At 38.1% G+C, this 22,964-nt stretch overlaps 1 protein-coding gene across 3 annotated transcripts in view; it reads left to right on the top strand.

Moving 5' to 3' along the window:
- Positions 1–339: 339 nt before the first annotated feature.
- The window catches only part of ZRANB1 (zinc finger RANBP2-type containing 1), a 65,697-nt gene continuing 43,072 nt past the window's right edge, over positions 340–22,964 (top strand). Inside the window, exons 1-2 of one of the 3 annotated variants that reach the window (XM_070481274.1) lie at positions 386–524; positions 21,721–21,849. In XM_070481274.1, the coding sequence (XP_070337375.1) occupies positions 21,809–21,849 (41 nt within the window). In that variant the 5' untranslated portion in view covers positions 386–524; positions 21,721–21,808. Of the gene's footprint in view, positions 525–21,720; positions 21,850–22,964 lie in introns of all 3 variants that reach the window. The other 2 variants (XM_070481283.1, XM_070481277.1) reach the window with 2 other exon arrangements.

The following is a 22,964-nucleotide window of genomic DNA, read 5'->3' as shown; positions in this document are numbered from 1 at the left end:
GGCGCCGGCGTGACGTCACCTTTCTGCGGCCCGCCTCCTGCGCCCTGAAAGAGGCGGCCGCCCATTGGCTGCGCCGCTGGCGACCTCGGGGCCAATGACAGGGCGCCGAGCGGCGAGGTCCAGTCTTGACGTTGTGCTGCTCGCCGTGGGGTTTATTTGGCTTCGGGGCCCCTCACCGTCGCCATTAGGATCCCGCAGCGCCCGAGGCCGCCTCCTCTGGTCTCTCCCCCCGCCCCCCGGCGCCCCCCCGCCTCCGCGCCTGCTCTCCGCCCCTCTGCCCCCGCCTCCGGCACCCGGGAGCCGCGCGCGGGCCCGCGGAGACCATGTCCTGACTGAGGGGAGAGGGCGGAGGCGGCAGCAGCGGGGCGGGCGGCGGCGCGGAGGGAGGCGGAGAGGGGCCGGGCTCGGCTCGTCGCCGCGGGCTGCTCGGGGAGTCGCCGCCGCCGCCGCCGCCGCCGCCGCCGGGCACCGAGCGTCGGACGGGTAGGAGGAGCAGGAGCTGGAGGAGGAGCTGCCGCCGCCAGGTAACCTGGTCCCGGGAGGGCGCCCTCCCGCAGGCCCCTCGCGGCTCCCGCCGCGGCCTGCCCGGCCCCTCGCTCCCAGGCGGCGCTCAGGCGGCCGGGTCTCCGGGGCCGCCTGCCCGCGCCCCCTGGGGCGGCGTCGCAGGCGAGGGGAGGGGCACGGTCTGCCGCCGCCGCGCTTCCATCTTGAGTTTTCCCGGTGCGAGGACAGGCCCGGGGCTGTGGGAGGGTGGGTCCTCCCCGCTTGTTTACCGGCCGTCGATCAGGCGCGGCTGGACGCGCCGCCTGCCCTGTTACCTTTCTTCCGCCAGATTCCTCCCCCCGCCCCCGACTTCTTTTCCTGCCACCTACGAGCGGGTGAGTGGGATTTCGCTCCCACTCTGCATTAGGCCCTAAACACTTGGGTTCATCGCCACAAGTTGGTGCTGGTCTCCAAACTTGTATTTCGGTCCCTTGGCCGTTTCCTCTCCGCCTCCCGCGGTGGCCTCCCGTTGTTGCCATTTCTGTTTAAGAGAATAAAGGTGGGGGGCACCGGGGGTGGGCTGGGAAGGAGGAGCCGGAACTAGTGGAAAGATTGCCCCTCTCGCTGGCAATAACGATTGTTCAGTTCAGTGCAAGTGTCTTATTTTCTCCCCTGTGGCTTGCTGTGGGTCATTTCACAGACAAAAGGACTGTAATGAATGCTTGCGTTAAGCACAAGGGGCGGGCAGTTTCGGTTCAGTCTGGAAGTTTGAACTGGGCCATTATCTTTGAGATACACTTGTGTTTTGAAATTCTCTTGCTCAGAATTTTGAGTATCAGTCAACTGATCCCCCGTTTCCGTAACTCCATAGACTGTCAGGTTAAACGCCGTCCCCTCTACCCGATATTTTGGTTTATTTGCTCACCGTTTGATCTATATGTTGTCAACAGATTTAGTATACAGAAAATACTGTTTTGTGAACACAGTTGAAGAGAAATCTTTAGCTCTTGGAAACGTGATATAATGAGTGGTTGTTCTATTCTTTATCACTTGTGCGACCTCAGGGGTACCCCTGTTTTGCTCAAATATGGATGACTCAGTGTACAAACCATAAGCCAGGGAAAACCATAAGGAATTTTGACCTTGGCTTGTGCCAAGGGCCTTGGGAAAGTCATCTAAACTATGTGAAAAATAAAGCTGGATCTCTCCTCTTGGTTATTATTATTAAGTGAGATGATTCTAAAGAAATTTAGAACCCTGCTCCCCTTGATTTTTGAATCTTACAAGATATGCAGTCGTCTCCTTTTACTAAAATTTCCTAACGTGTTTATTGGGCTGTAGGGGGACTAAGAGGACAGTGATGACACATATTAATCTTTAGGGAGGATATTAGATTATCATGAGGGATTTTTATTTCTGTAAATGTTTCAGCACCTTTTATTAATGCTTCAGAGCATTGAGACACCCGTTTGTTTACTCTTGAAATGTGCTTGGGATAGTATGATGAACTCATTCATGGTAATGTGGCTTTGATCCAGCTCTATGCACTGATAAGAGTTATGGCATATCACATTTAAAGTCTGAGGATTAACGTAGTTCTGGAGCTCACAATCCTCTTGTACAATGTTTGACATAAATTACCTCGTGTAATTGATGTAGTGAGAACTGTTCAATGTGCTTTATACTTATATTGCTTTTATAATAAATGGAAACTTTAAATATATGGGAGTTGCAAAAGTAGACCATTGTAACTTATTTAATTTGGTTCAATGTATTATTTGAGCATTGCTGCTGGAGTCCCTCCTCCACCAATAATAAGCCCTTTTACCTGGGCTTTGAATACTTTGTCTCCCAGTGATGGGGTGTTTCAGTTGAAATATTTGTGCTCTGCTTATGCTTTGAGTAAATAATACCTTGCACATTTTAATACTCTCACCTCCTCACATCACAGCATAAAAGCTTCCAGGACATTCTTTATTACATGCAAAGTATAGTTTAAGCTCTTTGGTGTGGTATTCAGGTTCCTCTATAATCTGGCCCTGATCCATTCTTCAGTCTTAACTCTTTATTTCTTCCCTTTGTGAATCCTTAGTTTCAGCCAGACTGACTTGTTTGTTGTTCCTGTTGAGTCACCCCTCTTGGCCTTTCTTTATGCCCTTCTTTTTGTTTGAAACCTTTTTCTGTTTGTATTCATGGATACTCTCTTTACTCTGGACCTAGTTAAGTCCTGTCTCTTGAGAAGGCTTTTTTGACTACTTCAGCCCCAAGGGGTCTGTTCACTCCTCTCTTGGGTGGGACTGTTTTCTTGTTTTTTTTTCTTAGCATATGCTAGCCTGGATTTCAGTTTGTCTTCTTTTATGTTTTTATTCTGATTCCCAATTAGATTTTTCAGACTCTGAGAAATAAGTATGAAACTTGAACCCTGTATCTATGGAGACCATATATTCAGCACTGAAAATATGGATACATGGTCTGCCAAAGTATTTTTGGTTATAAAAGTATTCCAGGACATCAGTTTGTACTTTTCTATGTATTGTAGTTTCTGGGACTTTGATGATTTATGAGACAAAATATTTGAAATTGTGACTCACTCTCAAAAATTTTTTTTTAGTCAGTGTGTTAATTATCAGCTTAGTTCTCTTCTTGTAGAAGATGCTCAACATTTTGATAGTGGTTATGTCTTGTTATTCAAATAAAAGTATGACAGTTCCATAGTTTACTTCAGATTTGAGTCTGGGACAATTACTTCCATTTGAGTTTGGCACTAGTGACACCAAGGGTGGTCATTCCATATGTGTATATAGGTAACAGCATCATGGGAAGGAGAAAATAATCTGTAGTCTCAGTTTGCATCCTTAACCTCGGATGTTGGCGGCATGTGTCACTGATCATGAGGCAAATGCGACTCAAGAGAATGTGTGATTCACTGCTACCTGTCAACACTGTTGGAAGAAAACACAAACAAGCTGGTCCGTGGTATTTTTGTATACCAAGAATAATTCATGTAATTATGTAGTGCTAGGGTGGATGCTAATGTAGTTGGAAAATAGGTGTGCGTGTTTCTGTTGTGTTGTGTGTGTGAGTAGGAGTCCTGGTATTTTATGGATACGTAGTCTCTCAGCAGTAAACCATCTTGATTTATCTACTGCATCTGTCTGAAAACTTGTCCTCTTCCTTCAGTTCATCAGAATATTTTTTTCCCTTGGAATTGACTGACTTTTAGAAAGTAGTTTACAAGAAAACTTTTTTTTAAGCTTCAGAAACCTTTTTAGCATAATTGAAGCTAAAATTAGTCTGTTAAACTTTCCAGAAATACTAGGCATTTTACTTAGGCTACTTGCATTTCTAAGAGGCACTTTCATAGAATTATATTAGTGATTTCAGCATTTGAGAAATCTGGATCAGTAAGCATTCTTTGATTTCTTGCAAGGTGGTATATTTTGGTTGAGATGAAATTTTTGACGTGAGCAATCCGTTTGAATTTTAAAATGGAGGTTGATCAGGTAAATTGACTGTAAAGTTAATAATTTTTCAGCTTCCTAGTGAATTCAACTTTTTAGTAATGAAGAAACTAATTTCCTTTATTTTTACAGTTCATATATTGAGGCCAAATTGTCCCAGCTCCTCCTCAACCAACACAATTTTTTTTTCCATCCTTTGGTAAGTTAAATTTTTATGTGGATTAAATTCACATAAATAAAAAAATATTTGGATGGATAAGGTGTTGGAAATCAGTTGCATATCTTTCCAGCTTTTTCTTAATTTTTTTTATAACACCTTCTTTGAGGTTTATTTTATGTACCATAAAAATAACTCTATTAAAGTAGACAATTTTTTGGTTTTTAGTGTATTCACAGAGTTGTGTAACCATCACCACTATACAGAACATTTTCATCACCCCCAAAAGAGACCCTGTACCCGTTAGCAGTCATTTCCCTTTGCCCCAGTTCCTGACAACTGCTACTTCACTTTGTCTCTGTGGATTTGCGTTTTCTGTACATTTCATATAAATGGAGTCATGTGATATATGACGTTTTGTGTCTAGCTTTGTGCACTTAGCATTATGTTTTCAAGGTTTACCCATGTTGTAGCATGTATCAGTACTTCATTCCCTTTTGTGGCTGAATAATCAATATTTTATTGTATGGATATATTACATTTTGCTTAGGTTTATCCACTCATTTATTGATGGATATTTAGGTTATTTCCACCTTTTTTGCTATTATGAAATATGCTGCTATGAACATTTGTGTACAAGTTCTTATGTGGAGTTAAGTTTTCATTTCTCTTGGGTATATACCTAGGAGTGGAATTGCTGGGTCGTATGGTAACTCTGTGTTTAACCTTTAAGGAACTTCCTGACTGTTTTCAAGTGGTTGTACCATTTTACATTTCTACTGGCAATGTGTCAGGGTCCCATTTCTCTACATTGTCATCAACGCTTGTTATTGTTTGTCTTTTTTATTATAGCCATCCTAGTGAAGTGGCATCTCCTAGTTTTTACTTGCATTTCCCTAATGACTAATGGTATTGAGTATCTTTTCATGTGCTTCTTGGCCGTTTGTATATCTTATTTAGAGAAATGTCTATTCAGATACTTTGCCCGTTTTTCGTTTAGGTTGTCTTTCTATTGTTGAGTTGTAAGAGTTCTTTATGTATTCTGGATACAAGTCAGACAAATAATTTGCAAATGTTTTATCCTGTTCAGTGGATTGTCTTTTCATTTTTTGTTTTTTGAGGTCGTAATAGTTTATAACATTGTGAAATTTCAGTTGTACATTATTATTTGTCAGTCACCATATGTATGTGTCTTTTCACTTTCTTGATGGTGTCCTTTAAAGCACAGAAGGTTTTAATTTTGTTATAGTCCAGTTTATGTTTTCTCTTGTCACTTGTGCTTTTGGTGTTGTCTCTAAGAAGCCGTTGTCTAATCCAGAGTCAAGAAGATTTGCATATATGTTTTCTTATAAGAATTTTATAGTTTTAGCTCTTATATTTAGGTCTGTGATAATTTTGAGTTGTTTTGTTTATAGTATGAGGTAGGGGGTCCAACTTGATTCTTTTGCAGGTGGCTTTCCAGTTGTCCCAGCACCATTTGCTGAAATTTACTTAGTTTTAACAATATAATTATTCTCTACTCTAAATTGATTATTGCAAGACAATATTCCCTGGATATATGAAGAAATTATCCTTATTTTGCAGATGGAGAAAAGGATCTCTGCTTAGTGTTGAGCATTAGGTTGCAGCAATACGCCTGTGATTGGAATTCTGAAGGCAGGACATCATCTCTATGATTTTTTTTTTTGAGGAAGATTAGCCCTGAGCTAATGTCTGCTGCCGTTCCTCCTCTTTTTGCTGAGGAAGATTGGCCCTGAGCTACCATTTGTGCCCATCTTACTCTATTTTATATGGGGGACGCCTGCCACAGCATGGCTTGCTAAGCAGTGCATAGGTCTGCACCTGGGATGCGAACTGCAGGCCGCTGAAGCAGAACGTGCAAACTTAAGGACTGCGCCACTGGGCTGGCCCCTCTCGGTGATTTTTAACAAACCATTTCTAAATTCTTTGCTTTTTTGGTTGGGGTGGGTAGTTTACTTCATTTTTTGGTATTTAATCATACTAAAGTTTGTTTTTAAACAGGGAAACTATAGCAATTTGCAGGACTATTTTTGACTAATCCTTTTTTGGAATACTATCCTTTGATACTGGTAGAGGATTGAGGGGCTTTTTATTGACTGAATGATTAGTGAGCAAGTGTTGCATAGCAGATACTGTTTATAGAGACGTAAAAATGAGTCTTTCACAATTGATCATTAGAAACAAACCCTAATCCGTTAGACTAAGTACTAGTAAAGAAATGACTAAATTAACTTAGCACAAGATTAGTATTGAGTCAGGAAGGGCTTTACAGAGGTGGGAACATTGAGCTGCTCACTGAAGGAGGAGCAGTAACAGGTTTCTGGGTATATAAAACCGGGTAAGAATCAGGAGTGGGAATGAGAGAGCATCCTGTGCAGAAGCAATCGAATGAGTGAAGGCATGGAGACATGAAGATTACATGTCATGTTTAAGGACCAGCAGAGGGTTCAGTGTGGCTAAAGTGTGGATGAAGTTGGAAAGGCACTCCTAGGACCTGCGGGTTATGAGTGCCTTATTCCTTCTTCAGCCCCTGATCTCATTCTTCCCCAGAGCTGGGAATTATAAAGGAGAGGGACCCTCTTCCCTGTGGGTCATCTTCACAGATGGGAGAGGGGAGAGTTCTCTCTTCCCTTCTCCGTCTAGCTCTGTCTTTGTGTGTAGGGGGATATGTTGGGAATATTTGTGGTATTAAGTTGAAAATCTGAAGGCATTGTTTTTATAGAAATTGACTCAGCAAATTAGGTTAATAATTACTGGGCACATACTGTGTCATCTGAGGTTGTTTAGGATTTTCAAAAAGTAGATTACGTAAAACACTGTTGCAAAGGCTACTGAAGTTAAAACATTTAGTAGTGACCTGTTCAATGTTAAGCATTTCTGAAATAACTATACCAAATGTATGAACAAGACAAAGAAAGTCTCTGTTACTTGAATTATATTCTAATGTGGAGAGACAATCAAGGAACAAACAAAAAAATACTGGGTTGTGATAAGTGCTATGCAGATAATGAAACTAGGGTGAAGTGGTAGACACTGACTGAGTAGTCAGGGGAAATCTTTCAGAGGAGGTGATATTTAAACCTAGATCTCAGTGACAACAACTGGCCATGTGAAAATCTGGGGAAAAAGCATTCTAGGTGGAGGAGATTTCTACTGCAAAACTCTTAAGGTGAGAATGAGCCTACTTGTAAAAGGAACAGAACAAATCCACATTTATGTAAAGATTTGCAAGAAAGACTGGGGAATTTTAATTTTATTCTGAGTGGATTGGGAAGCCATTAGAGGATTTTAAATCCTTGTGTTGTGACCTGGTTTACATTGCTAAAGGATCCATCTGGCTTCTCTGTAAGGGTGGTGGGTAGAGGAGAAGCAGTAAGATTAGTGGGGTGGCTATGCAGTAATCCACGTGGGAGTTGATGGTGGCTCACGTTAGGGATGTGGGAGGGGAGTCCTGAGAAAAGTTAAGATTTTGGGGGCTTGTTTTGGAGACAGTGGCAATGCTCTGTGGTAGCTAGAGACAGTGGCTATACAGTTAGCCTGTCTTGTAACCTAATATTCATGTTTCGTTCTAGGGAAATGTTTTTGTCGCCTTGGAAGGCTGTGGTGCCCTAGTGAGAGAAAATGGGAGTCAGAATCTGGGGTTTACTGTCTAAAGCTTTTGTCACCCTGGGCAAGTCATTTCCTGGAGCCATGGATTCCTTGTAAAATGAAAGTACTTCTACTTCAGGAGGATTCTGGGGTACCTTAGGAGGAAGTACCTGAGGGTTCTGAGGTTTAAGTGAAATTATATGAGTTTTTTGTGGTCTTAAGCTCCATACAGAATTTAAGGTCATGTTATTTGAAACAGTTGTTTGTAACATTACTTATAGTACGTGGATCTTGAGATTATTGGTTTTAGCCCCAGCTTTAGGACAGATAAGGCATTATGATATTATTTTCAGATGAATAGGCTTGGGTCTTAAGAATTTGGCCAGTATCTCAGATTCCATTCGGGTGGAGAGGGACGTGAACTCATGTCTAAGAAGTGCAATGTTCTCCTTTATGTGAGAGAACTGGGTATAAATATCAAGAGAAGGAACTGATCTTTCTATAGTAAAATAAAGTAGTTTTCACCTTAATAACGCTTTGGTGAAAGGCAGTACAGGATCACGAAAGGAAAATGTTGTAGGATATTCTTGATGCGCGAGTGTGTGTGTGTTTGGAGGGGTGGCTGAGGAGATACTTAAACATCAGTCATGAAGGGCCTATGCCCTATTTAGGACTTTTAACATTGTAGGATGTTGTTCAAAGTTTTAAAGCTACAGAATAGCAACGTGATTTTTTTTTTTTTTAACGGACCATTCTGGCAGAGATGTGGAGTATTAAGGTAGGAAGACTAGTTAGAATAATAAATAGTTAAGGAGAGCAGTGATGAACTAGGGCTTGGTGGTAGGGATGGAAAGAAGGGACAGTTCTTGAGAAAGGTTTAGAATGTAGGAGACCAGATTTACTCTCATGTAAAAGGACTCTTCTGTACCTATTTCATGGTTTTTGCCAAGATAAAATGATGATGTATTTCAAAGTATTTTGTGACTTGTAAGGTTTATTGTGTGATGTGGATATATATAAACACAAGTATGTTTTTTTCCCCAGAACTGTTTGAAGGTTAGTTGCAAACTTGATATCCCTTTATCCCTAAGTAGTTCAGTATGTATTTCCTAAAAACAAAGGCTTTCTCTTAGCATAACCAGAAGATAATTATCAAAATCAGGAAATTAACGTTGTATGATATTATTATGTAATTCTTAATAAGAGTAAGATTGTACAAATCTTATTCAGATTTTGTCAGTTGTCCCATTAATGTTCTTTATAATGGCAGAAGAAAATCTCAGATCATGTGTTGTAGTCTATTGCCATGTTTTTTATAAGCTGCTTTAATTTGGAATGGTAAAGTCTTTTCTTGTCTTTCATGATATTGGTGTTTTTGAAGAATATAGGACTGGTTATTTTGTAGAAAGTCTCTTAATATGGTATATCTGATGTTTTCTCTGGTGTCAGAATTTGCAGTTTCTAGCAAGACTACCACAGAAGTGATGTGTTTTTCTTAGTATGACAGTGTCAGGAGGCAAAAGACGTCATTACTGGTGTGGTTAGTTTTGATTACTTGGTTTTCTAGATGTCTACTAGGTTTTGTAACGTATCAGTTGTTGTGGGGAGATACTTGGAGATTATTTAAATATCCTGTTAATTGTCAGATTTTCACCCAGTAGTTTTAACATTCATTGATGATTATTTTCTGAATCTATTGTGAAGATTGCCAAATGGTGATTTTCTAATCCATTTATTCTTTTGCATTTATTAGTTGGATTTCTACTCTAAGAGCGAGCTTTCTCTTCCTATTTATCTGTTTGTTTATCAACATCTGTGTAGACTTACGGGTTTTTATTTTATTCAATGCCTTAAAATCCTTTACTGTTATTATTTATGTGGTTGCTCAAGTTGACCCAGCTTTGGCTAGTGGGAGCCCTTCATGCTAATTTCTGTGTCCCCCCTCCCCCCTTTTTTTAAAGATTTTTATTTTTATTTTTTATTTTCTATTAATGTTATGATAGATTACAACCTTGTGTGATTTCAGTTGTACACTATTGTTAGTCATGTTGTGGGTACACCACTTCCCCCTTTGTGCCCTCCCCCAACCCCCCCTTTTTCCTGGTAACCACCGATCAGATCTCCTTGTCAATATGTTAACTTCCACCTATGAGTGGAGTCATATAGAGTTCATCTTTCTCTGACTGGCTTATTTCGCTTAACATAATACTCTCGAGGTCCATCCATGTTGCTGCGAATGGGCCAATTTTGTCTTTTTTTATGGCTGAGTAGTATTCCATTGTGTATATATACCGTATCTTCTTTATCCAATCATCAGTTTCTGGGCATGTAGGTTGGTTCCACGTTTTGGCTATTGTAAATAATGCTTCGATGAACATAGGGGTGCAAGGGACTCTTGGGATTTCTGATTTCAGGTTCTTAGGATAGATACCCAGTGATGGGATGGCTGGGTCATAGGGTATTTCTATTTTTAACTTTTTGAGAAATCTCCATACTGTTTTCCATAGTGGCTGTACCAGTTTGCATTCCCACCAACAGTGTATGAGGGTTCCTTTTTCTCCACAACCTCTCCAACATTTGTCGCTCTTGGTTTTGGATGTTTTTGCCAATCTAACGGGTGTAAGGTGATAATTCATGCTAATTTATTCATGCTAATTTCTGTGTCCCCCCCTTTTTTTTAAAGATTTTTATTTTTATTTTTATATTTTATTTTTTCCTTTTTCTCCCCAAAGCCCCCCAGTACATAGTTGTATATTCTTCGTTGTGGATCCTTCTAGTTGTGGCATGTGGGACGCTGACTCAGCGTGGCTTGATGAGCAGTTCCATGTCCACGCCCAGGATTCGAACCAACGAAACACTGGGCTGCCTGCAGCGGAGCGCGCGAACTTAACCACTCGGCCACGGGGCCAGCCCCAAAAGATTTTTATTTTTTAGAGCAGTTTTAGGTTCACACCAAAAGTTTGTGTCCTTTTTGAAACTCCCCATCGTTCTTTGAGAATGGATTTTTTTAAGAAAATGTTTCTTGTATATTAGTGACTAAAAGACATCATTAAGCAGTAGATTTTTAAAAGTGCACTTTATTTTTTTAGAGCAGTTTAGATTCACAGCAAAATTGAACAGAAAGTACGGAGAGTTCTCTCATGCCCCCAGCCCCCACACATGAGTAACCTCCCTCACTATCACCATCCTGCAACAGATTGGTCCATTTGTTCCAATTGATGAATCTACCATGGCACTTCATTATCAAACGGAGTTCATAGTTTACGTTAAGGTTCACACTTGGTGGTGTACATTTTATGGGTTTTGACAAATATGTAATGTATATATCATTATAGTATCATACAGAATAGTTTCACTGCTCTAAAAATCGTCTGTGCTCTGCCTTTTCATCCTTCCCTCCTCCCCAACCTTTGGCAGTCACTGATCTTTTTATTGCTTCTATTTTGCCTTTTCCAGAATGTCATATAATTGGAATCATATAGTATGTAGCCATTTCAGATGAGCTTCTTTCACTTCAGTAATATGCATTTAAGGTTCCACCATGTTTTTTCATAGCTTGATAGCTCATTTCTTTTTAGTGCTGAATAATGTTTCATTGTCTAGATGTGCCATAGTTTATCTCTTCACCTGCTGAAGGACATCTTGGTTGCTTGCGGGTTTTGGCAATTGTGAATAAAGCTGCTGTAAAAATCTGTGTGCAGGCTTCTGTGTAGACATAAATTTTCACCTCCTTCGGGTAAATACCACGGTACACAATTGCTGGATCGTGTGATAAGAGCATGTTTAGTTTTGTGAGAAACTGCCAAACTCTGTTCCTAAGTCATGCTACGAGTTTGCATTCACATCAGTAACGAATGGGTGTTCTTGTTCTGCATCCTCGCCACTGTTGGTGTTGTCGTACTTGTGTTCTGGATTTTGGCTATTCTAATAGGTGTGTAGTGGTATCTCATTGCTATTTTAATTTGCAATTCTCTCATAACATAGAATGTTGAGCATTTTTTCATGTGGTTGGTTGCCAACTGTATATCTTGGTGAGGTGTTTGTTCGGGCCTTTTGCCCATGTTTTAACTGGGTTGTTTGTTTTCTTATTGTTGAGTTTTTAAGAGTTCTTCGTATGTTTTGGATGATAGTCATTTATCAGATATGTCTTTTGCAGATTTTTTTCCTATTTTTCTGTCTTGTTCTTTTGACAGTGTCTTTTGCAGAGCAGAAGTTTTTAATTTTAACAAGTCCATCTTCTCACGTATGTCTTTCATGGATTATGCCTTTGGTGTTTTATCTAAAAAGTCATTGCCATAGCCAAGATCATCTAGATTTCCTTTTGCGTTATCTTCTAGGAATTTTATAGTTCTGCATTTTACATTTAGGTCTGTGATTTATTTTGAGTTAATTTTTGTGAAGGTTGTGAAGTTTGTGTCTAGAGTCATTTTTTTTGTATGTAGATGTCAGTTGTTCCAGCACCATTTTTTGAGAAGACTTATCTTTTTTTCATTGGATTGCCTTTACTTCTTTCTTCGTCAAAGATCAGTTGACTTTATATGTGGATCTATTTCTGGGCTCTTTTCTATTCCATTGACTTATTTGTATGTTCTTTTTCACCAGTACCATACCGTTGATTACTATAGCTTTATAGTAAGTCTTGAAATCAGGGTAATCAGTTCTCTGACTTTATTTTTTCTTTAGTACTGTGTTGGATATTCTGAGAATTACGCTTCTCTGTATAAACTTCAGAATTAGTTTGTCAGTACTCCCGTAATAACTTGCTGAGATTTAGATTGGGAGAGTGTTGAATCTCTTGATGAAATTGGCAAGAACTGAGATTTTGATAATATTGCGTCTTCCTATCCATGAACATGGAATATCTCTCCATTTATGTAGTTCTTCTTTGGTTTCTTTCATCACAGGTTTGCAGTTTTCCTCATATAGATTTTGTACATATTTTCTTAGATTTATATCTAAGTATTTCAATTTTAGGAGTGCTAATCTAAATGGTGATATGTTTTTAATTTCAAATTCCATTTGTTCATTGCTGGTATATAGGAAAGCAGTTGACTTTTGTATATTAACTTTGTATCTAGCAACCTTGTTATAGTCGTTTATTAGCACTAGGAGTTGTTGATTCTTTCAGAGTTTCTACATAGACAATAATGTCACCTGCAAATAAAGAGGGTTTTATTTCTTCCTTTCCGATCTGTATGCTTTTTATTTCCTTTTCTTACTGCATTAGCTAGAATTTCCAGTTCATTATTGAAAAAGAGTGGTGCGAGGAGATGTCTTTGCCTTATCACTGATCTTAGTGGGAAGTTTTCTAGTTCCTTACCATTGAGTATGATGTTAGGTATAGATTTTTTTTGTACATGCTCTTTATCACATTGAGGAAGTTTCCTTGTATTCCTGGTTTGCTGAGAGTTTTTTTTTTGTTAAATCATGTGTAGGTGTTGGATTTTTGTCAAATGCCTTTTCTGCATGTGTTCATGTGACTTTTTTTCTTCTTTAACCTTTTGATATGATGGATTACATTAATTGATTTTTGAACATTACACTAGCCTTGCATATCTGGGTTAAACCCCACTTGCTTGTGGTGTATATTTCTTTTTATACATTGTTGGATTTGATTTGCTAATATTCTGTTGAGGATTTTGCGTCTGTTGATGAGAGACATTAAAAAGACAGATTTTGATCACTTCAGTTTGTCTGTCTTAGTTTTCTGAAGTGTTATGTTCATCTGTGCAAGGTTAGACTGAAAGAAACTTCATAATTTGATATATTTTCTCTCTTTTATGAACTGTACCTGCGAGTTGTAGAAAGAAGCTATATTTATAAGCTTTCCAAATGTTTTAACACTGCTTCCCAAACAAGCCCAAGTGTTTTATTATTAGATTCAAGAATCATAAAATTCTGTAAAATTGCTACAAAAGTTTCTAAGTGCTTACTCTCAATTTCTCTACAGACCAATAAAGTTTGTAGACTATCACAGGCCCCCATGGACCAAGTTTTGAGTAGCAATCAGCAGTAGACAATATACTGCTTCCTGCTTTTTTTCTAGCCTTAGCAGTCTAAGCCTTAATTCTCAGTCTAGTACAGCATTTTTTACCTTCCTGATAGATTTTTAAAACTTTCCATTATGATAATTTTCAAACATTAAGTATGATAGACTAGGAGAATGAATTGTTATGTATGCATCACCCAGTTATAATCTTGTTTCATTTATATTCTTCTTGCTTACTCCCAATGGATTATTTTAAAGCAAATTCCAGATATCTTATAACACTGTAGGTATTTCGGTATGTGTCTCTTAAGAGAAAAAGACTCTTTTAAAAACGTGGGTACCATGCTGTTAATCATACCTTAAATCTTTAATAATTTCTTAATAATATCAAATTGGTGTTCAGGTAATTTTTTAACATATATGTGTTTTAATACACAAACAGAAATATGTTAATTGCATCTCCACAGAATCAGTTTGTGCCTCTGTACCCTGTAATCCTGTAAATTGGTAGTTAGGTCTAGAAGCTTCATCATATTCAGGTTTGATGACAATATTATTAATACTTGGCACAAATAATTCACATTGGTGTATGGATATATGATAGCTTTATTTTAAAAATAGATTTTTGATACTGCTTAGATCTGTTAAGTGATCATTAACTTAATCCTAGTGTATATTGTAAAATTTGGGCTTGAATATCAGAATTTGTCACAAGTGGAGCAGGGAAAAGTTAAAAAACTCATCTTTGGCAAAAGAATATTTGCAAAATAAATTGAATAAACAGGATTTTCAAGTGAATGTTTATATAGAAAAATGTCAGACTCTTTGCTAGTTAGAGTTATATAGGGTGGGGATTCTGGAGATCATCTTGTCTAACTCATTCATTTTTCTTTTTTTTTACAAATGAGAAATTTGAGGCTGTAAAAGATAAAAATGATGTCCTTACTGTCTCACAGTCATTCTTTGCTTTCCTTTAAAACAGGGCCTTGTATAGTTACCATAATTCATACACGTGCCATTTGGGGAGATTCCCCTTTTTTGATTGTCTGAATGAAAATGGAAGGCTTTCTCTTTTTGTTTTAATTGGCATACTGTAGTTTCTTTAGTAATCTGGATTAGTGTATTAGTTAAAGAGAAGTCAAGCTGACTTTTATTATTAATATTTTCTTCCTTAGGGATTGCATCCAAAATAAAAAATAATTAAGGTATTTTATAGTCTGAAACCATGGTGAATGCTCCAAGTTGTCTTTTTTCACTCAATTTTAGATGTTAAATTTAGTATATCTTGTTTTATAAATCACTTTCTGAGATCTTGCCTACTTGCTCAACTTTTTAGACATTTTGGAGTAGTTGTCAAACTAGATATGCTTTGGGAAGATTGTGTGTAATTTTAAAAAGCTAAAATTTGAGCAAAATGTGTGTTAAAGTTTTTTTTTTTAAGTTTGCCTCTTTAGATAATGTCTGTCGGTAGTCGTCTAGGAAGGACTGCTTAGTGAGAAACTCACCGTTGAGTATGTTGTTGGCTGGGTTTGTCATATATGGCCTTTATTATGTTGAGGTACTTTCCTTCTACACCCATTTTATTGAAATAGTTCAAATTCTGGGTAATGGGACCAGGTCAGTATGGGCTGCCCTATAAATGTATATTTATTACATAGTGTGTATAGTACAGACTTTGGAGCTAGAATCCCTGGATTCAAACCCTGGCACTGCCAGTTAGTAGCTTTGTGATTTTAGGCAAGTTACTCAACTCTGTTTCTGTTTCCAATCTGTAAAATTAAAGATAATAATAGTACTTGTTTCATAGGGTTCTGAGGATTAAATTACTTAATGTATATGTACAGTGCTTAGAACAATGTCTAGCATGCAGTAAATGCATAAGTTTTAGCTGTTTTCTCTCCTCAGTTGGACAAAGATGACCCTGGCAGAATTGTAAAATAGACAGAGTTGGCCTAGACAGTCGTCCATCTCTGATGATTGAGCAAGCAGTGCCTTAAACCTGCTGCTGTCTTCGGCATTCCTTCCCAAGTTGCCCTTTGCTAAACTGTTGCCTACTTGTTCTCCCTGTCCCTGCAATGAAAACTGAAATCACAAAGTCCCCATCCTGTTTTCCTGTTATTCATTACACTAGGAATCATGAGAAAAATGATGTAATTGAATGTTACTAATAAAAGCATTTGTAAATAACTTGTATTTATAAAATAAGTTTTAATTCAAATAATGTTAATGGATTGGAAGTTAGGCAAAATAACAAAGAAATTTGAAAAGTTGAGGTGTTAAGAAAAAGATATTTTTGGACAAGATTGGTAGCTCTGAGTTGGTTTTGCCTTGGAATATTTCATCCACTTGCTTCTGCTTGCTTTTTGCATCTTTTTCTTACTTATATCAGAATTTACTGATTGTCTTAAAGCTCCAGGTTTCTTCCCTTTCTTTCTCTATCACACAGGTGACATCATAGTGTTTGGTGAAAAGATGGCCTTTAGTTGAGCTAGGTGTAGTAATGACTCTTGGTTCCTATGGATACTTTGTTAATTGAGACTAATCTGTTCAGTGTGAACAGAGAATGGATAGGATAATGAAATAAATCAAATTCTGAATGAGGTAGCCTGTTCATAGTGCTTGCAAAAGTTTTATTATTTTTTAAATGCTGGGTTGATATGCGGTCCTGGAGATCATCACCCCATTTCCATGTATGTTTAAGAAAATCGTAGTCATCTTTCATCTAATCAGATTGTAGGTGCCCTGAGCACAAGGACAGTGTTTTATCTACTTACATCTCTCCACATTTCTGAGTGTATAATAGACGTTTGGTAACTCGGCTTAGGTTGTTACATTGAATTAGTTTTGTTTGGGATTATAATGTGGGGTGTGTGATTGCCCTGTGATGTCTCTGAAATTATGTAAAGGAACTTTCTACAGTAGCTCAAGATATACGTGTGTTACTCCTCCTTCCTTTCTTGTTACTGTCTAGGAACTAGAGAGTATAGAGGAACTTGGCTAAATTACGGAAAAAGCCCTAGTATGTGAAGAGGTAGAATTCCTCTTGAAGTGACTAAAATAGATTAAAAGAAAGAGCATTGCGAGGGCCAGCCCCGTGACCGAGTGGTTAAGTTCGTGTGTTCCACTGCGGTGGCCCAGGGTTTTGCTGGTTTGAATCCTTGGCATGGACGTGGCACCGCTCATCAGGCCACACTGAGGCAGTGTCCCACATGCCACAACTGGAAGGACCCATAACTAAAAAATACACAACTGTGTACTGGGGGGCTTTGGGGAGAAAAAGGAAAAATAAAATCTCAAAAGAAAGAAAGAAAGAGCATTGCTTTTGTTTCATGTGAGATTTGACACGTAAATTAATTTTGTGTCTGTAGATCATCTTCCATTCTAATCAGTGCATTGCTAATTCTCTAGTGGTTTAAAAGACCAATCCTTAGGGCCGGCCCTGTGGCCTAGTGGTTAGGTTCCATGAGCTCTGCTTTGGTGGCCCAGGTTCGGTTCCTGGACGTGGACCTACATCACTTGTTAGCAGCCATGCTGTGGTGGCGACCCACATAGAAAATAGAGGACGATCGGCACAGATGTTAGCTCAGGGTGACTCTTCCTCAGCAAAAAAAAAAAAAAAAAAAAAAAGACAACCAACTATTAGAATGGTAACTTTTATTACATTTTTTTCTAATTAATGCAGTGTTGACATATTGAAATGTAAACTTTATATTCCTTGTTATATTTCAAGGACTTAAGTTTGGTTGGAATGAAGTTAGATATACTAATCGTATGGGTAATTGCCTCAGTTAATTATGGTTTAGTGCCAGTAAGGCCACTGTCACCATGGCAGGTGTTGTTTAACTTTGTTATCTTAGCTAAATTTACTTTGTACAGCTTGTCCATAAATTCCTGGGATGGGGCCTTACTTAGCAAGTATGTTTAGTTCAAATCTACTCATTAGATACAGATGATAGAGAAAATAGTGACTTCTCTATGGGAGGAAGTTCAGCACATTTTTGAGATCTACTGATTCTTGATTATTTATACATAGTTTCACCTAAATGTAGTACTTTCAGAAGATATTTAATGATTGCAAAAGTTTTTGTACTTGTGCCCTTTACATCACAGGACTTGGTTAGTTAACCAGCTCATGAGTACCTATGGCTTGGCCCCCAGCTTTTAGTGACAGAGACTTTCTACTGAGGTCTTGCCACAGGAGTGCATCCCCTCCTCTAGAATTTCTCTTTTTTGCCTGAGATTATTCAGAAGCTCCACTCTTTTCTTTCTTTCTTCAGGTCAGTCAACATGGTCTCTTCTATGGGTTTTACTAAACACAGTGCTGGTCCACATTCCATGCCACTAGAATCCCTGAGCCAAAGTTTTTGAAAGCTTGGCTACCTGACTGAAAACTGAGGGGAGGGTAATGATATAGGGAAAATACACACAAATCCGTGTTCCAGAAACCAGCCCGAAGAGGAAATACAGAAAGTGCCAAATGTCAGTAGAAGCGTAGTTACTTGGAGTGCACTTGAAGTGATTTGAAAAAAAACTTCATGAGATGAGACTTAAACTGAGCCACGAGTCTAGGGTATGTGAGGTGTGTTTGGGAGTGGGTGTTTGTGTGCTGGGAAGGAGTTGAGAGTTTATACTGTTGCAGAAGAGCTTCAGAAAGAGAGCTTGTTATTAGAAAGATTATTCTGGTATCAGTGAGCTAGGTGGACTTAGAAAGGGAATGGGCCTAGGAGGCTATTGCAGTGGTTCTGACCTGAACTGAGAAAGGGTTGATGACAGTTGGAATGGGAAGAAAGGAATTAATTGGACAGAAACCACTAAAGAGAATCTATGGGAAGAGGGCAGAATTCAAGACGATTCTGAGTTTCTGTGCTGGGGGTGGGGGTGTTACTAAGTGTCTTTAATGGAAACTGGAGAAGTCAGGATAGGAGTTTGTTGTGAGAAGAAGATAAGAGCTTTAATGTAGGATGTGATAAGCTCTTGGAGCCCTGAAATGAGGTCAGATTAGTAGATATAGGGTTCACCATATCATCAGTCTTCAGGATCTTGCTCAAGACTCGTTGTTCTTTTTCTGTTGACTGTTGCGAGGAAGATAGTGATGTAGAAAGATGCTGAGGAGAGGGGCTGGCCCCGTGGCGCGCTCCCCTGCGGCGGCCCAGGGTTTCGCTGGTTTGGATCCTGGGCACGGACATGGCACTGCTTGTCAGGTCACGTTAAGGCGGCGTCCCACGTGCCACAACTAGAAGGACCTGCAATTAAGATATACAACTATGTACCCGGGGGGATTTGGGGAGACAAAGTAGAAAAAAAAAAAAATTGGCCGCAGTTGTTAGTTCAAGTGCCAATCTTTAATTAAAAAAAAAAAAGGAAAGATGCTGAGGAGAAAAGAGGAAATGACTATGTGGGATTTTTGGCTTAAGGAGTTAAGTAGTACTTTTTATTTATATAAATATTACAATTCAGAATTACCGTGTAATATTTTAGCAGAACCTGAAAATTCAGCATGCTTGGAATATCGTTTTAGTTTTAGCTTTCATCTGTATCGCCCTAAGATGCTTTCTGAGCATTTGTGAATCTCCACAGATGTATGTTAATTAATATTTACATCAACAATTTATATTAATAAGTATTTATAGTAGTAAGTATAGACTTACTGATAAAGGTGATACAGAACTTAGAGACTGCTGTCACTTGTTCCTTTGGATAACTTCTCATTGTCTGAAACTAATTGGCAACCGATCTCTCGTTTTTTGCTTTTTTTTAAAAATTTTTCCTCTTTCTCCCCAAAGCCCCTCGGTACACAGTTGTATATATTTTAGTTGTGGGTCCTTCTAGTTGTGGCATGTGGGACGCCACTCAGCATGGCCTGATGAGTGGTACCGTGTCCATGCCCAGGATCCGAACCGGTGAAACCCTGGGCTGCTGAAGCGAAGCCCACAAACTTAACCACTCGGCCATGGGGCTGGCCCCTTGGTTTGTTTCTTAAATCCTTGTACTTGATGAGGATTATTTTACTTTTCCAGTTCTCTTTCATAGGGTTTTAGGAGGTGGTTGGGGAAATTTGTAGCATAGCTGCAATTTTGAGGAATTGACTTCAGTCTAGATATATTTCTTCTACAAGGTTTACTAATGCTTCACAAGTAGGTCTAATTAATTCATTGTTAAGCACGACAGTATAAAAATGTTCAGTTACTAGTCCCTCCCTTTCCCCAGCTGTTAATCCATACACCCATAATACTTGTGCTTTTATGGTTATTTGAACTGGAAAGTATATAATGAAGAGAAGTTACGAATTTAGTACTGGAAAATGGTTGATATACTTGGAGGCATTATTCAGTCTGTCTACAGCTAGAGCTTGATGTACAAATGGATTCATGGACTCTTTGGTCCACAGGATGGGAAATTCTGGTATGCATTTGAACCAAGGAATATTTCTTTTAAGAGTAGCAGTTGTGTCTAGTTCACCTTAAAGAAGGTTCAGATTATGCAGATTTTATTGTTGCTTTTTATTATACCAATTAATTGAAGTATGAGTTATTAGATGGAGTTTGGAAATCTGTTACCTGTAAAATTAGACTTAAATTTACTTGGTTATATGAATGTATGTTAACTTAAAAGATATTTTGTAACGGTTTTATTTCAGTGTGCAATATTAACTCTCAGAACTGGTTGCTGTTAAATAATTTTATGTTCTTTTTGGGATGTTTTGACATCTGGAAGAAAAAGTGTACTTAGTGTTAATTTCATCTCAGTAATGCAAAATCACATAATTGAGCTGATGTTATCCTTACTCTTCCATTCCATTTACTGATTACCACAGGTACAAATGGCTCTCTCAGGTAATCCTCTCCAATAAATTTTAGCTTTCAGTTACCGAAAACAATATTCCTACCGAGTCTCTAATTCCCCATAGAGTGGATACTGTATACATCATTATCTAATACAATGAATGCACTTATCTCAAAACTCTTGAGCTTGGTTTTAGTATTGCTTAATTACCTAATTTTTGGAAGGGGTAGGCTGTTTAATACCAGGCATGTTTGACAATGATTCTTTATTTTTTATGGTAGCTTTTTTGTTTGTTTTTCTGTCAGACATGGACATTTAAATATGTTATACTGGCACGTTAGTTCCCTGAAGATTAACTAAGATAATGTAAGGTCACAAGCTGTTTAATTAAGCCTACAAACGTATCAAAGTAAGACTTATCAAAGAAGCATGGATTTTTGAATATGACAATTTAAAATGAAATATTGAAATTACTTATAGAAGCCCTGGATGTGTTCATTATGTCATTTGTTCTTGTCATGATAAGTATTTGCTTGCTTGTTTTAATTTCCAATAGCGTGAGTAAGTTATTTATATTTCATTCCTGAGAAGCTAAAGGGAGAAACTGCCTAATGAGTATGAATATTGCCATTAAATCTCGATTGTCCGTTTTATGGATGCTTATATGATTATAGTTCCCCTCCCTTCAGCACTCTTGGACTGCTGTCAAATTTTGTGTCATATATGCACAAACTAAACTTAAAAAGCTAAACAAGATAAGTACAAGTTACCTGAGTTAGGAAAAAATACAGTTGCTGAGAGAGGAACAGACTTTAAAGCTAAATAGAAGCAGTATTTTTTTTTGCTTTTTCTATTTGGTATACCACCTTTGCTCCTACCTCCTTCAGTAGTAACAAGGACTACAGATAGGAATTGACTTAGCTTTACCAAGTTGATATTACTGATAATATTAGTGCACATACACGTTTAAGGTTTTAGAGAGAAGTGTCTTTCCCATGTCTAATTTGAGTGACCAGCCCAATCAGTTAGCTAGTTTTATTGCTGTGTTAACTTAAAATTCTAAATATAAAAGTCCATTATTAAAAGAAATGAATAGAATTGAGATAGAGAATTGATTAAAATAAAGCCTTTAAAAATTAATACTTTTGGATAAAGTAGCAGGCTTCAAGTGAAATTCAGTTTTGGTCTCCTTTACAGGAATAGCTATTCACAGTCAGAACCCTTATCATGTTTTGCAGTATCTCCTGAGGAAGTCAGAATCTGAGCCAACATGAAGACTGACTCTTGTCTTTGGTCTGATTTATAAACTGTACTTTTATTCTAACCATGTGCAAGGTGGATGTTATAGCATGGAAACTAAAATCTTAGTAAGTGATTTTTAATTTAGCTATTAAATAGTAGCCTTTCTTATAATGAATTTGTCATCTTAACAGAGTTCACACTATGAATGGGGTGAGGATTTGGCAAGCAGGAACATAATCATATGCTTATCAAGTGAAATGAAAGATTTAGCTTTCCAAGTTCAGGAAGAATCCCCAAGAGAGGGAAAGCTTCTATTACTCTGCCTAGGAATTCCTTTTACTTTCCTATTTAAAAATAGGTGGTATGATGATATTAGTTTAGTTGAGAAGGGATTTGAGAAAGTGGAGGCTGACTTTAGAGGCCAATGTCTAAATTCAAGTCACTGAAAAAATCATTAGTAAATTTGCTATGTAATTGCTTTATTAATAAATTAGTTGTAATTAAATAATAAAGTCTTCATTATAGTAGTGTTTAATAAGCCCAGTGTAGAATCCTAGGAACCTTTTAAATAGTTCATATATGTTTAATGTAAATACGATTGTGAGTATATTTTAAATGTTGAATATTTTGAGTATGAATATTCAAAATTATATTCGCGTGATTATGCTAGTAGTTATCTCAGGGACGTACGTTCCTTTGGTTTGATTGTCCCAAGTATGAGTGATGTGCAGTGTTTATTTTTTGTCCTCCAGGCAGAACTAGATTTTGAGGATATAGGCTATCAGGGAACTTTTATCTCTATTTCACAGTGTTACTTCGTTAATTGTAAAGATTACTTCTCAATATCTTTCTTTTCTACCTGTGCTTATTAAGAGCAGTGGATAATTAGCACTTTTAAAAAAGCTGCTTTTCTCCCTTAGCAAGAATAACAGAATTGACTTTGATCTTCTGAATTCTTTAGTGAATAAGACGTTATGATACTCTACGTAGGTAGGCTAATAATCTATATTGTTCATAACTTGAGAATGGTTATGTAAGATATTTGGTTTGTGTTCTTTCCCTTCCCTTTGAATTTTTTAAGTATTAGTTATTTTTCTAAATTGGTGGTGATGACTTGGCTGAAATTAAACATTTCTGTTAGCAGCTTCCCTATTTAACCTCCTTTTCTCTTAGAACAGACTTCCCTTTCTCTTCTGCCTATCTGTTTTGCATTCCAAAGTACAATTTCATTAAATCTCTA

Source organism: Equus asinus, chromosome 2, assembly GCF_041296235.1.
Source record: "Equus asinus isolate D_3611 breed Donkey chromosome 2, EquAss-T2T_v2, whole genome shotgun sequence".
NCBI lineage: Eukaryota > Metazoa > Chordata > Mammalia > Perissodactyla > Equidae > Equus > Equus asinus.
Note: the sequence above shows the minus strand (reverse complement) of the source record. Positions and strands in the feature narration are given on the sequence as shown.